This window comes from Monodelphis domestica, chromosome 6, assembly GCF_027887165.1.
Source record: "Monodelphis domestica isolate mMonDom1 chromosome 6, mMonDom1.pri, whole genome shotgun sequence".
In the NCBI taxonomy this organism is placed as follows: Eukaryota; Metazoa; Chordata; class Mammalia; order Didelphimorphia; family Didelphidae; genus Monodelphis; species Monodelphis domestica.
This window is the reverse complement of record NC_077232.1, coordinates 265,984,846-266,001,290: the sequence shown is the minus strand read 5'-3', so window position 1 is coordinate 266,001,290 and position 16,445 is coordinate 265,984,846. Positions and strand designations below refer to the sequence as shown.

The 16,445-nt window shown below is 39.1% G+C and overlaps 1 protein-coding gene across 5 annotated transcripts in view; it reads right to left on the bottom strand.

The window, feature by feature from the left end:
- ABCG2 (ATP binding cassette subfamily G member 2 (Junior blood group)) overlaps window positions 1–16,445 on the bottom strand; it is a 104,489-nt gene that overhangs the window by 72,733 nt on the left and 15,311 nt on the right. For 4 of the 5 annotated variants that reach the window (XM_056803168.1, XM_007495913.3, XM_056803170.1 and 1 more), the window contains one exon: window positions 11,488–11,718. In XM_056803168.1, coding sequence (XP_056659146.1) covers window positions 11,488–11,702 — 215 coding nt within the window. In that variant the 5' untranslated portion in view covers window positions 11,703–11,718. Of the gene's footprint in view, window positions 1–11,487; window positions 11,719–12,533; window positions 12,764–16,445 lie in introns of all 5 variants that reach the window. The other variant, XM_056803169.1, reaches the window with a different exon arrangement.

Below are 16,445 nucleotides of genomic sequence, written 5' to 3'. Positions count from 1 at the left end.
TCCTGGGCAGAGAAAAGTGCTTGTGATTACTCACAAGGGAGCCAGGGCATTGGTCTCAGGTACAAGGATGAAAGGAGCTTTACTGCTTACAGTCATAGGAAAGCAGGTGCCCAAGTCACAATTATAGAGACATAAGGAAATGTGACCAAAGGGGCACAAGGACCCTTATCAAAGTTCCAGTATAGAGTGATTGGACTAGAGCACAGTGTAAGAGAACAGGCTCAACCCCACTCCTTAGATAATGCTACCCTGAAAGAACCAAAAACTTACAGCCCTTACAGCCCCCCCCAAGAAAGAGTTCTGAAAATAGCAGCACAAAATACCTGATATGTGGTACAGTGCCCCCTTCAACCTAGGAACAGAGTCCAACTTTAACAAAGAGTTAAAAGTCAAGAAAAAGGCTAGAAAAATGAGTAAACAACCAAAAAAAAATAACAAGACCATAGAAAATTACTTTGGACTTCTAGGAGTCAATACAGCAGAATGAAGAAAATAATTTCATAAAATGTAGACTTCGTCAAATGGAAAATGAGGCACAAAAATTCACTTGAGAAAATAACTTCTTTAAGAGAACTGGTCAAATAGAAAAGGAGACACAAAAATCCACTGGGGGAAAAAATAATAGCTTAAAAAGTAGAATAAGCCAAATGGAAAAAGAGATACAAAAGTTTAATGAAGAAAAAATTTTCTAAAAACTGGAATTGGGCAAATGGAATTTAATGACTCCATGAGACAACAAGAAACAATATCAAAATCAAAACAAAATCAAAAGAATGAAAAGAATAGAAGGAAAAGAGAAATAACGTTTTGGAGAAAACAACTGACCTGAGGAATGGATCCAGAGTGATAAACTAAAAATTATCAGACTACTTAAAAGTCATGATCAAAAAAAGTGCTTGGATATCATATTACAAAAAATCCTCAGGGAAAATTGCCCTGATTTTCTTGAAGAGGGGAAAACAGGAGGCAGAGTCAAGATGGCAGCATAAAGACAGCAAAAGTTCAGACCTCTGAAAACCTTTCCTTACCAAATACAAACTAAATGCTCCTAGGGGACTGAAAAATCAAACCTAACAACAAGACAGAGCCAAGGAACCCTCATGCTGGACTCAACTTAAAAGGTATGCCCCCCAAAAGCCTGAATTTGAGAACATTGGGGTTTAAGGAGAAGGAAGAAGGAAGGTTCCAGGACCCCTCCCCCACCTAGAGCACTAAGCCTCCAACAGTAGCTGGAACCTCTGGGCAGGCAAGGGTGCTGGTCTAGAGGGAGTACCTTGCAGGCAAAGTTGTGCCAGGCTCAGAGCGTTGAACACAGGTGGTGGGGAGGTAGCTAGAGAAAAAGCGCAAAGTGGGTAGCCTAGTTGCAGTACCAAAGACACTCCATATTGCCCCCCCTTCCTGAGGTTTTGGCCTCAGGGCACATTCAGATCAACCTAGCTGGACTTAATCCCATCAAAGCCTTCAGAGAGCAGGGAAACTCAAGCTCCAACACCCCTCCCCCACAGACTGCACTGAGAGATTTACTAAGTTCCAAGAGTGAAGGCTGACAGAAAAGCCCAAAACCTGAGATCCAACAAAAAAACAAGAGGAGCAAAAACACAAGCAACTGCAGAGAGTAAAGAAGGGGTAAATATGAGCAAACAATAGAAAAAAGAAAAAAGAAATTACAATCAACAGCTTCTATATAGTCAATGAGCAAAGAGCAAATGGAACAGAGAAGGATGAGGGAACACCAAGCAAAAAAAAACAGAAACCCCAGCAAATTGGATACAGGCTCTGGAAGAACTCAAAATACAATTCAAAACACAATTAAGAGAGGCTGAAGACAACTGGGAAAAGAACCTAAAAAGCAAGATAAGTCATCTGGAAAGAGAAAACAGTGTCTTGAAAGCAAAAATGAATCATCTTGAAAATGAGGCAAAGGAGATGAAAGATGAGGCAAAAGAGATGAAAGATGAGGCAGAGAAGATGAAAGATGACCTCCAAAAAAAATCAGACCAGAAGGAGAAGGATGACCAAAAATCCAGGGATGAAATCCAGGCTTTAAAAATCAGAATACAACAATTAGAAGCAAGTGACTTCACAAGGCAGCAGTACACTATGAAACAAAATCAAAAGAAGGAAAAAATTGAGGAAAATATGAAGCACCTCATTCACAAAACTGAAGATTTAGAAAATTGTCCCAGGAGAGACAACTTAAGAATCAATGGTCTACCAGAAGAACATGACAAAAGGAAAAGCCTGGAAATAATACTACAGGAAATTATTCAAGAAAACTGCTCCAATATTCTAGAACAAGAGGGAAAAGTGGATATTGAAAGAATCCACAGATCACCTCCTGTACTTAATCCCCAACTGACAAAACCCAGTAATGTTATAGCCAAATTCAAGAACTGCCAGACCAAGGAAAAAATATTACAAGCTGCCAAGAAGAAGTCATTCAGATACCATGGAACCACAGTGAGGATAACACAGGATCTGGCTGCATCTACATTGAAGGACTGAAAGGCATGGAATATGATATTCCAGAAAGCAAGGGAACTAGGTGTACAGCCAAGAATCAACTACCCAGCAAAACTGACTATATTCTTACAGGGGAAAGTATGGTCATTTAACAAAGTAGTAGAATTCTAAGCATTTGTAAAGAAAAGACCAGATCTGAACAGAAAATTTGATGCACAAACACAAAACTCAAGAGAATAATCAAAAGATATTTAAGAAAGAGGGAAAAAAGAAAAAAAACCCAACTTTTTTTAAGAGAATCAATAAGTTAAAATAAGTATCGCTATAAGAAAAGAGGTCATTGGTAAATCTTAAAAATTATTATTGTCACCTGGGCAGCTAGAAGAATTACACTTAGAGGGAACAGTGACAAACTGTATGGGATGAAATGCCAAGACATAAATATGTATATAGATATATGTATGCATAAATACATATATATGTGTGTATATATATGTATACAACTAGAGCTAAAAAAAGAGGTTAATACTAAGAGAAATGGGAAAAGAAACAAAATGTAGTAAATTTATATGTCACAAAGAAGCACATGGTGGGAGGGGGGAGAACATCAAAACACTGAAAGGGTAAAGAGGTTGGAGATAGGAAATAGTCAATTCTTACGTGCATTGAAATTGACTCAAAGAGGGAAGGACAATCAAATACATTGGGGCAGAGAATTGATTTGTGCCCTATAGGAAAGTAGAAGGGTAACAAATGGACTGGTGGGGAGGGAAGCAGTACAAGGGAGGGAGAGGGTGAGGGGGGTAGTTTAAAAAGACTATAAAGAAAATAAGAGGGGAATAAGAAGGGAGGGGGGTAGAAAGAGAAGTAAAATAAGGGTAGGAATTAGGGAGAATGATTAAAAACAAAACATTGGTGTAGAAAGAAATAGTGAAAGAAGAAAAGGCATGACTAGGAGTAGAAATCAAAATGCTGGGAAATACTCAGCTGGTAATCATAACTCTGAATGTGAATGGAATGAACTCACTCATAAAAAGCAAGGAAATACCAGAGTGGATTAGAAACCATAACCCTACCACATGCTGTCTAAACAAGAAACATACACAAGGAGTACACACACACAGGGTAAGAGTAACCTGAGGTATCACCTCACACCTAACAGATTGGCTAACATGACAGCAAAGGGAAGTAATGAATGCTGGAGGGGATGTGGCAAAGTTAATGCACTGCTGGTAGAGTTGTGACTTGGTCCAACCATTCTAGAGGGCAATTTGGAACTATGGCCAAAGGGTGATAAAAGACTGTCTGCCCTTTGATCCAGCCATAGCACTGCTGAGTTTGTACCCCAAAGAGATAATAAGGAAAAAGACTTGTACAAGAATATTCATAGCTGCACTCTTTGTGGTGGCCAAAAATTGGAAAATGAGGGGATGCCCTTCAATTGGGGAATGGCTGAACAAATTGTGGTATATGTTGGTGATGGAATACTATTGTGCTTAAAGGAATAATAAAGTGAAGGAACTCCATGGAGACTGGAACAACCTCCAGGAAGTGATGCAGAGCGAGAGGAGCAGAGCCAGGAGAACATTGTACACAGAGACTGATATACTGTGGTACAATAGAATGTAATGGACTTCTCCTTCAGTAGCAATGCAGTGACCCTGCTCAACTTGGAGAGATCTATGAGAAAGAACACTATCCATATTCAGAGGAAAAACTGTGGGAGCAGAAACACAGAAGAAAAACAACTGCTTGATTACATGGGTCAAGGGGATACAATTGGGGATGTAGACTCTAAATGAACATCCTAGTGCACACATCAACAACATGGAAATAGGTTTTGATCAAGGACATGTAATATCCAATGAAATTGCGGAGGGAGGGAAATAATATGATTCTTGTAACCAAGGAATAATGTTCTAAATTGACTAAATAAATTAATAAAAAAAAAGAAGAGGGGAAAACAGAAATTGAAAGCACCTGCCAATCACCTCTTGAAAAAGAGCCTAAAATAAAAACTCCTAGAGCTATTGGGCAGAGGGGTGGGTGAAGTGAGCAATGTCCTCAGTGAGTCTAGAGAGGGAGAGGTGTAGTATTCCAAGCATATTCACATCTAAGAAATATAAATGATGTAAGGTTATTGTGTCTTCAGACACAAGGTTTGAACTCTGATATTTGTGGGTGGACTCTTGACCTAGCCATGCTGCCTTTGCTCAAGGCAAACTCAGTAACATTTGATGCTGAGTCAAATTCCAAAAGGTGTCATCATTACCATCAGTCCAATCTGAATTATCTATGCTTTGTTACATATTCGTATTCACTGAGTACCTCCCAAGCCACATTGAAATAAATTTGGAGGGCGGCCCCATGATTTCTCCTCTCTTTCCTCTCTTGGGCTTTGCATTCTCACTCTTGATATGCTTACCCTATTTTCTTTTATTTCCACGTGTTCCATTTTAGTTCTTATATTTTCCTTCCATTTTCCTACCAAGGAGAATATTATAGGGGATCACGCCTTCCCTATTCAGAAATACTGACTTGTCTGTGTCTCTCATTCTTCATCCATATTCTCAGACTCCTTGCTCCTTCTCGAGCCCCAACCCACAATGGAAAAATTTCTTTTTGTAGCCCCCGCTGGACGGGAGGTTACAAGAGGAGAGTAGCCTGAGGTCTCTGCTCCCCTCTGGCTCTGCCACCAATGAGCCACCCACCTTACCCCTATATGCTCCCATTGGGGAGGGGCAAGTGATGTGAAAAAATGTTGTCAGACATGATGGAGAGGGGGAGGGGAGCAGTTTCAATTGAGTCCTTCTGCCTTTATAGTAATGAACTGGGGGATGAGTTGGCCATATGCTCACAGAGAGGGCTCTGCATGCCATCTTTGGTATCCATGGCATAGGTTCACCATTACTGGCTTAGAATATGATATTCCAGAAAACAAAGGTGCTAGGACTACAACAAGAGTCACCTATCCATGAGGGCAGATGGGTGGATCAGTGGGTTGAGAGCCAAGCCTAGAGACGGGAGGTCCTAGGTTCAAATCTGACCTCAGATGCTTCCTAGCTATGTGACCCTGGGCAAGTCACTTGACTCCCATTGCCTAGCCCTTACCACTCTTCTGCCTTGGAACCAATACACAGTATTGATTCTAAGACAGAAGGCAAGGATTTAAAAAAAAAAGTAATCTTTGACAGTCTATGTTAAATGTATGGATATTTATAATAGAAATTGTCCAGATTGACGGAAGAGGAAATAGAACACTTAAATAACTCCATCTCAGAAAAAGAAATTGAACTCCCCAGAAAAAAAAAAATCCCTAGGATCAGCCAGATTCAAAAATGAATTCTACCAAACAATTGAAAAACAATTAATTCTAGTACTATTTGGGAAAATAGGCAAAGGAGAAGTCCTACCAAATTCTTTTTTATCACCAATATAGTGAATAATGGAATCCAAGGTAAAAGAAAATCACCATCAGGTGGGGTCAAGCCCAAGCCAAGTGACTCTAGTGTAGTAGCAGCCCATGCATGAGTCTTCTCAAAAGGAGGGTGTGATACAGTAGGAGAGGCTTCTGGAGGCAAGGAAAGTCACTCCATTTGGGCTTAGTCCCCACCTGAAGTGGATTGTCTTTTACCTTAGGGTCCATTCAGTCTGAAACTGCCAGCCTGAGATTCCCTCGAGGGTGGATTCTCCCAGGAACAGGGAACAAGGACAAGCTTTGGGGTCTCCAACTTACAAGCTAGTCCTAAAACTTGGGATTCATCAGATCTTACTAGGCCACAAGTTTGAGGTTTCTAGACTCCATACTGACAAGCGTAACCCACAAAAAGACAATGTGAAGTAATTTTTCAGCCCAAAACAACTTAGAAGGCTGGAAGTGGGGCAACAAGCCCTGGGCACAACTGAAGCAGCAGCCAAGGGTTCTGGAGCACTCGCCACAGACAGTAAGGGGCTGGGGGGGGAGGTGTCAGACAAGGTGATTACAGGAGTCCCTTTGCTGGATCTGGGTGTAAGACTCCTGCTGCATTGCCCATATGGGCAGCCCTAGGGCACAGGTGCAGGGTGAGGAGGAGCACCAGCATACACCAGCACTTACAGTCACAGAGGAACAAGGGGCCCTGGTCACAGTTTGAAGGGATGAAAGAGTGCTTCAGTTTATTTACAGCACAGGCTAGGAGAGTATTAAACACACCTCTCCTTACATCATACCACCTTAGAAGAACTAAAAGCAGATAGGTCCCCACTACCAGCTCTAGCAACAGCCCAAAGAACCTGAAGCTTGGAACAATGTTCCCTTCACCTCAGCCATAGAACCCAAATGTAGCAGCTTCTACATTAAAGGATCTGAGAGCCTGGAGTATATTTCCCGAGTGCAAAGGAGCTAGGAGCTAAGAATCTCACTTACCTAGAAAACCTGAGCATAATCCTTCAGGGGGAAACAAAATGGGTATTCAGTGAAATAGAGGACTTCTGATGAAAAGATCACAGCTTAATGGAAAAACTGTTAGAAAGAGGTGACAATAATGGGATGATATAAAAAATTAAATTAAATTAAGGCATGAGAAAGAGGAATGAACCAGAAGGAGGAAGAAGAAGAAAAAAAGAATAGGGTAAATCATGTCACATAAAAGAGGCATTAAAGAGTATTTACAGTAGAGGGGAAGATGGGGCAGATGAGGAGGAGCATGTAAACCTTACTCTCATCAGAAGTGGCTCAATAAAGGAAGAACATACATGATCAATTGGGCATAGAAATCTTACTCCACAGGAAAGTAGGAGGGTGGGGCGGCACTGATAGAAAGGAGGGCAAATTGGGGGAAGTGGAGATCAGAAACTAAATGGAAGTAAATAGGATGGAAAGTAATCACAGTAATCATAATGGTGCAAAAAAAAAATTTAAGTCTATCTAATCTAATAAAGGCCTAATTTCTCAAATACAAAGAGAAATGAGTTAAATGTATAAGAAGTCAAGTCATTCCCCAATTGATACATGGTCAAAGGACATGAACAGGCAGTTCTCAAAGTAATTTAAAGTTCTCTATTGTATAATTATTCTAAAATGCAGTTTAAATTCTTTTGAGAGTAGTTTAGGATAGGAAACATGCTACCTCTCCGAATCTAGAAAGTGAACCGTTTGGAGAAGGCATTATTAAGATGCCTGCACAGACCACACACTATACCAGAAGATACAGAGTGAACTTTGGGATGTGGTAATTTGAACTGTGTGGGATTGAAGTACATTTGTTTTGTATGTATACTCTTATGCCAAAGGGGACTTTTTTTGTCAATTTGCCTAACAACCATGGGGTTTGTTCTCTTTTCCTTTTATCCCCAAATTATTGTAATTTAAAAGCTGGTTATGTTTTCAAGATCCATTGGCTAGACTATTCTTCCACAGATCTGGGGGGGATATGTAATTGAAAATCTGTTACTCTAAAAACTACATTTCCCAGGAGCCCACTGACTTCCTGTCATTACATATTTCCTGTAGACAGGGGATATTAGGCAGTGAGGTGGAGGGTCCTGGCCTCTCTTTACTTCCTGTCAGGGACTGTGGTGGTAAGCAGGATTTTGAACTGGCTGATTAGCCATGGGCACGTGGTTTTTATTTTATATCCCTTTTATTCCTTTACTTCTAATGATCATTAATAAATCTCTTAAAATATAATAATTTTATTATTTGAGATTAAATTTAATTTTTATACTATAGTTGTGCAAAAAATGTTCTTAATCACTATTAATTAGAGAAATACAAATTAAAACAATTTTGAAGTTCCACTCCACTCCTATCAGATTAGCTATTATGACAGAAAAGGAAAATGACAAAACTTGGAGGGAATATGGGAAAGCTGGGACAAGAATGCATTGTTGAGTTGTGAACTGATTTAATCATTCAGGAAAGCAATATGTGCTTTCTATGTGCCCAAAGGGCTATAGAAACAGTACATACTCTTTGATCCAGCAATATTATTACCAGGCTTGTATCCCCAAAAGATAAAAGATAAAAAACAAACAGGAAAAGGATCTAAATGTACAAAAATAAAGCAGCTCTTTCTGGGGGTGAGGCAAAGATTTGAAAAATGATGGGATTCCCATCAACTAGAGAACTGCTGAGTAAGTTATGGGATATGATTGTAATGTAATACTATTGTGCTGTAAGAAATGGCAAGCAGGAGGAACTCAGAAAAACCTGGAAAGCTGAAACTGAGTGAAATAAACAAGAACATCGTACAGTGACAAAATTACTTTACAATGAATAATTGTATTCTGGGCAATAGAATGATCCAAAACTATCCCAAAGGACTCATGATAAAAAATGCCACCTACTTCCAGAGAAAAAGAATTAAATATGAGTCTAATCCAAAGCAAAATGCTTTCATTTTCTTAATTTTGCTTCTATTTGACTTTCCTTCCACAAAAGGATTAAGATGGAAAAATGTTTTACATGACTATATATGTAGAACCTATATGAGATTGCTCTTGTCTCAAGGAAGATAGAGGGTTGAGGGATATGAGAGGAGAGAATTCAAGACTCAATCTTTTTTAAAATGTTGGAAACTGTTTTTACATGCAATTGGGGGAAAAATAAAAATGTAATACTTTTAAAAAACAGATGGGATTAGCAGATATAATCAAGTTCAAGTACCCTTTTTGTTTTCTTAGTTTGTCCTTTTATATCGAGGCGCCAGCCCAGTACCCCAGCCTTTAGCTAGTACATCAGGTTTCTCTCAATCATTTTAGACTGTGGCTAATGCACGTGACAGTAATGTATTCCCCTTCTCCAAAATCTAAATAAGCACAATGCATTCTGTAGTTCAGCAGAAGTCCCAGGACTGAGGTTCTGTGCATCTTCTCAGATTAATCTTATTACCCCAATTAAAGACCCTTCACTTTGGTAGTTCTGGTTTTTTTTTTTTTCAGATTGTCAGTTCCAAGGCAGAAGGACAGTAAGGGCCAGGCAATGGGAATTAAGTGACTTGCCTCAGGTCACCCAGGTAGGAAGTGTCTAAGGCCAGATATAAACTCAAAACTTTCCATCTCTAGATCTGGTTCTCAATCCACTGAGCCATCTGGCTGCCCTTCTCCTTTAAAGCCTTACCTTCTCTCTTAGAATCAATACTGTGTATTGGTTCCAAGGCAGAAGGGCTAAGCACTGTGGGTTTAGTGACTTGCCCAGGATCCCACAGCTAGAAAGTATCTGAGGCTAGAATAGAACTCAGGACCTCTCATCTCTAGGTCTGAGCTCTGTCCACTAAGCCATTTAGCTGTTCCCCACAAATTAAATGTCAAAGTGTCTGTAGGTAAATATTTTCCTCAGAAGTCTGATTTATTGAATATTTACCAACCCCCCCCCCATATCACTCTATAAACATTTCTTGAGATAAGCAGGCGGATAAAAGAAAGCTCAGGAAATGGAATCATTATCAAGATTCATAGTGGTCTACATTCACTGTCTCATTTGCGCCTCATACCAACACTGGGACGGACAGAGCTGTTGAACGTTATCAGTTCCACCACACAGGCTCTCCCTCTGTCCTCGTAACCCCGCTGCTCTAGTTCATGCTCTGAGCACCTCTCACCTGGATTACTGCACTGTAGTCATTTCTTCCCCATGCGCCTCCACCCCCCACCCCCTCTTTGCAGTTCTAAGCAAAGCTATTTAACTGAACATAATTACATGTTGGCAGTAACAAAGCGCACATGAGCAAGCCCTCAATCACTGACAGGGAATGAACCAGATTTTTTAATTTTTCGAATCCTATGATGTCAGAACTTTCCAAACGAACCCCACCCTTCACTGGTCATTTGGTCATTTGTGTTGTGTATATAAAATACATATTAAAAAATTGCTCAGTGGATTGAGGGCCAGGCCTAGAAAAAGGAGGCCCTGGGTTCAAATCCAGCTTCAGATACTTCTTACCTAAGTGATACTTAACCCCCATTTCCTAGCTCTTAGTGCTCTTCCGCCTTGGAACCAATATAGTATTGACTAAGACTGTAAGGGTCTAAAAAAACCCCAAAACTTGCTCAGTAAGAAGAGTACTATTGCCCTTGGGCCCCTTTCTTTAGTTTTTCATTTCTCTGATGCTACAAAGTGCCCCCTCACTTCTTCTAGATCTTAGGTTCTCTGGCTTCCTTCAGCACTCAACTTCTGAAATCCCACCTTCTAAAAGAGACTTCTCTGGGTCTCCCCAACTGCTAATGCCTTCCCCTCAGAGATTACCATCTGGTTATTCACATATTATCTTTCTTATCAGAATATGAGGACAAGGGCTTTTTTTCCACAGCACCAGTGTTGGGCAAATAGTAAGTGCTTAATTTATAAAAGTTGTTGCTATTCTGAGAAGGGGCCCATATGTTCATGACATGAAAGAACCTTTGACTGACCCCAACTTCCTTTTTTTTTTCCCCTAAACCCTTACCTTCCATCTTAGAATCAATACAAAGTATCAATTCTGAGGCAGAAAAGCAATAAGGGTTAGACAATTGGGGTCAAATGACTTGACCAGGGTCACATAAAGCTAGGATGTGCTCCTTGAGGCCATATTAGAACCAAGGACCTCTCATCTCCAGACCTGGCATTCTATCCTCTCCACCATCTAGCTAGCTGATCCACAAAGATTATTACTAATGTAAAATCAATAAGCAGTTATTAAGTTCCTACTATGTGCCAAGCACATATGCTAAATGATTGAGATAGGGAAAAAAAGGCCAAAAAACAGACCCTGCCCCCAAAGAGCTTACAATCTAATGGGAGAGACAGCATGCAACAACTTTGCATTAATAAGATAAATACATGATAAATTGGAGATAATTTCAGGAAGAAAGGCACAAGGTTGAAGGAGAAGCAGGACTAAAACTTTGAAGGAATCCGAGGAAGCCAGATGATAGAGATCAGGAAGGGAAGAATTACAGACATGGGGATCAACTACCAAAAATGTTTAAATTCAGGAAATGGATTGTTGTGTTCAAGGACTAGCAAGAAGTGGCTTGTGACCCTCCACACAAGATTCATGGACTTACTTGACATTCTTGAGTATTTCTTTCTTAGTAATCTTCCGACAACCTATGAAACCAGTCTTCACTTTCACTTGATAGCAGATATTATGAAAACTCAGCACAGTTGCAACTTCTGGTTGTCTCTTCATTCCTTTGTGAGTTCCTAAGGTGTTCTCAACTGGGCCATTGGTGTTTGTTGGTGTCGCTGGGACTACGACTTGAATCTCAAGGACTGACATTTTGTAGTCTTTGTTTCTATAATGAAAAGGAAACAGCTAATGATGACACAATAAGATCACAATCTCATTAAAAGAACCAAAAAATAAGATAAAATGAAGATTCCATATCAGTGAAAGAACCTCAGTCTTCGGTGAGCCAACTTACCCCTACCTCTTAGAAACACAAGTGACCATAAAGGACTGTCGTCAAAGAAATTAAAAGCAAACAATTATATTACATTCTTGGGTTTTATCTAATAAGGAAATAATGATAGTAATTGGTCCTGTATCAGAATGTAAAAAGTATCTACAATGAATCAATCCTTTACTCTTTTGAAGGAAGGTCTAGAGAATCTACAGGAATACAGCCTTGTATTTTTACTGACAAATAAGTTCTTATCCTGTGTCCAAAGGAGGGAAATAGATTAGCTCCAATACTAACAATCTATGCTTTAATACTTTGGCAGACGGGGTTTACGTGGAGCAGGGAGGGCAGGGGGACTCAATTTGGAGTCAGAGGTCCCAGGTTCAATTCACAGCTTTGCCACTTACTTATTAACCAGGTGACCTTGAACAAATCCCTTAACTTCTCTAAATGTGTTCCTTTATGTATAAAATGGGAGGGTGGAGCCTCTAAGGTCTCATTTAGATCTCAATCTATCATTCCCTGACCTTCATTCTGTAGTCTCTTATTGAGGGTAATGAAGGCATCTCGAGCAAAGAGTTGGGATCAGGAGACCTTCCCTGAGATCACCTAACCTCTTAAGAGTTTCTTTTTCTGTAAAATGGAGCAAATAGTACTGGCCTCAAAGGATTATTTAGAGGGAAAGTGCTTTGAAAACTCTCAAGTACCATATGAGTCATCTGAGAATCTCTCTGAAACATTCGGCCTCTTGGAGCACGGGTCCAAAACAGGACAGGCTCCCCAGGCAATGTCAGAGTCCAAAAACACCACCTCTTCCATAGATCTCGCGTGGCTAAGGATCAGGCACTCTGCTCTGTTCGGGGCATACCAAGCCAAAGTGAATTAATCCTTCCATTTCCACTCTATCAGGAGACACCAGGTACACACAGAAAGATTTCTAAGGAAACAAGGAATCACCAAAGTCATTTTATGAAAATGGAGCATGAATCTTGGACTACTGTGTATGAGAAACAACAAGGTCAGCTTGGTTGGAAAGGGAAGTTGCAGTCAATTCAAAAAGGACTTTAAATGCCAAAAAAGAGGAATTTTATATTGGATTCTAGAGGCAGAGGAAGCTATTTTAATTTCTTGACACCATCAGACCTGGCCTTTAGGATGAACACATTGTCAATAGGATGGATGGAGGACAGGTTACAGAGACTTGAGTCAGGAAGTACAAAAACACAGTTTTTTTTTTGAGGTGGAAAAGAATGGAGATCTGAGAATGTGCCCTTAAATTGGGGAATGGATGGATAAATTATGGCATATAAATGTGATGAAATTAGTATTGTGATGTAAGAAATGACAAAGGAAATGAATTCAGAGAAATATGGAAAAGTTTTTATGTAATAAAATTTATGTTTGGAAAATTCCATAGTTCTCAAATGAAATGAGCAGACTCTAAATAACAATTTATACATTAACAGCAATACAGAAGTGGTAAACATGTTTGAAAGATTTGGGTACTCATCCGCATAACAACCAACTTACATCTCCAGAGGACTAAGGATGAAATGCCACCTAGGGACAGCTAGGTGACAGTGTTAAGAAGATCTGAGCTGAAATCCGGCCTCAAATATTTACTACCTGTGTGAGCCTAGCCAAGTCATTCAGCCTGTTTGTTTCAATTCTCTCTGTAAAATGAGGTTAATAATAGTATCAACTCTAGGGTTGTTGTAAGGATAAAATGAGAGCCATTTTAAAGAACTTAGCATATTGTTAAATGCCAAATTAGGTTTATTGTTTTTTCACCTCCTAGGAAAGATTTACTGAGATTGCAAAATGAAACTTTTTTGGGATATTGCTAGTTTGGAATTTTTTAATTTTTTTGTAAGAGGGTTGGGATTTTTTTAGTCCTCAAGTCCAGGGCAGGGTTAGGGTAAATGTTAACAAAAGGACAAAACTTCTCATAGGACTTTTGCTTAAATACTTCTGGAGCAAAGCTAAAAAGCCAGTTCACCTCAAGAATTCTTGTAAAATTATTTGTGCCTGAAATTTTGGAAAACTACTCAGAAGAACTTTAAATTGAAAAGAGAGAAGGTAAAAATCATATATACATATATATATATATATATGTAACAGAAAAAGAACACAAATGAGATTCTGTAATACATAGCAAATAAAATCCAATAATAAAAGCTATGACATATTAATTATGAGTAATGATAACAAAATATATGAATAAAAAGAGACTAATGCTAAGAGAAAATGTCAACTTTGTAAAGTTTATAGAGATTATGGATACAATTCATCACTGAAATAGGGCGGGCGGGGTATGTAAGGTATTCCATTTTTTTCCAAAATGAAAAAATAGATAAATACACTAGAGATAAAAAGATTAGGGAATGGGAGAAACAGAAGTGATATTATTATTAGACACACTATGAACTACCTGGACAGAAGGAGGACAGATATATAGAGTTTAAGAAATATATCACATCAAAGAACAAAGGATGTCCATCAATAGGGGAATGACCGAACAAGTTGTGGTATATGGTTGTAATAGAATACTATTGTACCATAAGAAATGACAAAAAGAATGAGTTCAGAAAAACCTGGAAAGATTTCTATGAACTGATGCAAAGTGAAGTGAGTAGCAACAGGAGAACACTGTATATGTAACAGGAATACTGTATGATGATCAACTGTGAAGGGCTAAATTATTATCAGCAATTCAAAGTTTCACATTGATCCCAAGAGAATTGTAAAATTTTTGCAAAATCTAAGATTTAAAAATTTTTGAGAAAATTTTCAAGAAAAGAAGCTTGCTAACTCCCAAATCAAGAAAAGTGAACTATTTGGAGAAAGTGCCATAAAGAAGCCTGCAGAAAATGCACACTGCATTGAAGATCCAGAATGAACTTTGGGTATAATTAATTGAACTAAAGGGGGCTGAACACATTCATTTTGAGTGTGAACTCTATTGCCAATTACACTAATTGGCTTTTTGCCAATATGCCTGCCAATCATTGGCTTTGCTCTATCTTTTATTTCCCTCTGATCCCCAAATTATTGTAACTTCCTCTTAGAAAGTACAATATTGTATGCACCATTAGCTTTGGGGGAGGCTAGGCATAAAAATCTGGAAGATTTAATCATGTTCGTCTCCCAGTAGAATCACAGGGGTGTTAAGGGTTAAAATTTTGGGGTAGGAGTTTGATTAAAGTACAGAGAGCAGTTTGGTAACCTAGCAATACTTATTTCTGAGGGAAAATTTGGATAGGAATAGGAGGAAGGAAACTGAGATTATAGCTCTTAAATCTTATACTATGTCTAAAAATCCAAAACCTATACTAAAACTTAAAAGAAACCCTAAATCTAACTGCCTTCTTGGGCAGGGTCTTCTTGCCTGGCAAAGTAGGCCTATATCAACTATACTATTCCTATCTGAAATATTCTATCTATCTATCTACATATTCTAATAAAATAAGCCTTTATCTCCTCCAATCTCCTTAAACCAGTACCTGAAGCCAAACTGTCAGAAGTCAACTGCCAGATCCTCTTGACTCAGAGAGACTGACACAGAGCTCCTCAGAACTCTTGGTCCCTAGGAAGTCAGAGAGAAAGAGTCCTCTGCCAACTGAAACCTTTCCTTAAATATGATCCTCCTCTCCAAAGTAACGGAATCTTCACATAGACACCTGTCAGCTAACAGGCTCTTACAGAGAAATCTCTTTGTCCCCTTGTCTCTTAAAGAGACAGAAGGAAAAATTAAGAAATTAAGAAAATTATTTCAACAGGGAGGATTATGAAGATAGAATTAACTCTCCCTTTGTCTATTTTTAATAAAATCAAGAACTTAAAAGTACCCCTCTTTAGCACCTAGCTAACCATTAAAGTAAGAGAGTTCACAAGTCACTTACTAGCTCACACCTCCAAAGTCCCAGTATTAGGCAAATTGGGAGGCTGTGATTGGTTCCTGTGAAGTAGGAGGGCAAAAGGAAGTCACTTCAAGAAAACTACTTTTAAAAGGCCAGCATGTATGCAAGTGGGATGTGTGATAATTAAAATGTTTTGGGAGCAAGGGAAATATATAACAATTATGACCACTGAAATATGGTTTCTACTGTGTCTTGGGTTTATATAAATATAAGATGGTTGCCAGGGAATATATTCCCAATTTATGAATATGCCCAAGCCAATTGGGTTTTATAGAGAAATTTAATTTATAATACACTGATTAATCAATAGAAAAAGAGAGAAAGTAAGAAAGGAATAAGAATGAATAAATCAGTCAGTTGGTTTTATCACTCACCCAAGATCTCTCTAGGTAAGGCTTCTCATGCCAACCTCAGGCTCTACCTTCAAGAGAGCCTCCTTTCAAGAAATGTTTCCAGAGAATTCTCCTCCTTCAGAGCCAGCCTTCTCTCCTGGTCCTCCCACAGAGCAACCTCCTCAGTCCTCCTTCAGAGCCACCTCGCTCAGAGCAAAACCTATCCTTAGAGCAAAACCTCTCAGAGCAAAAAACTCTCCTCCTTCTCTCTTCGGACCCCGCTATCTTTAAGGAAACCATCTAAGTTCCCTCCCCTCAGTTCTCACATCTACCAATCACTGTCAATGTCTCCCCTGTGCCAATGGTG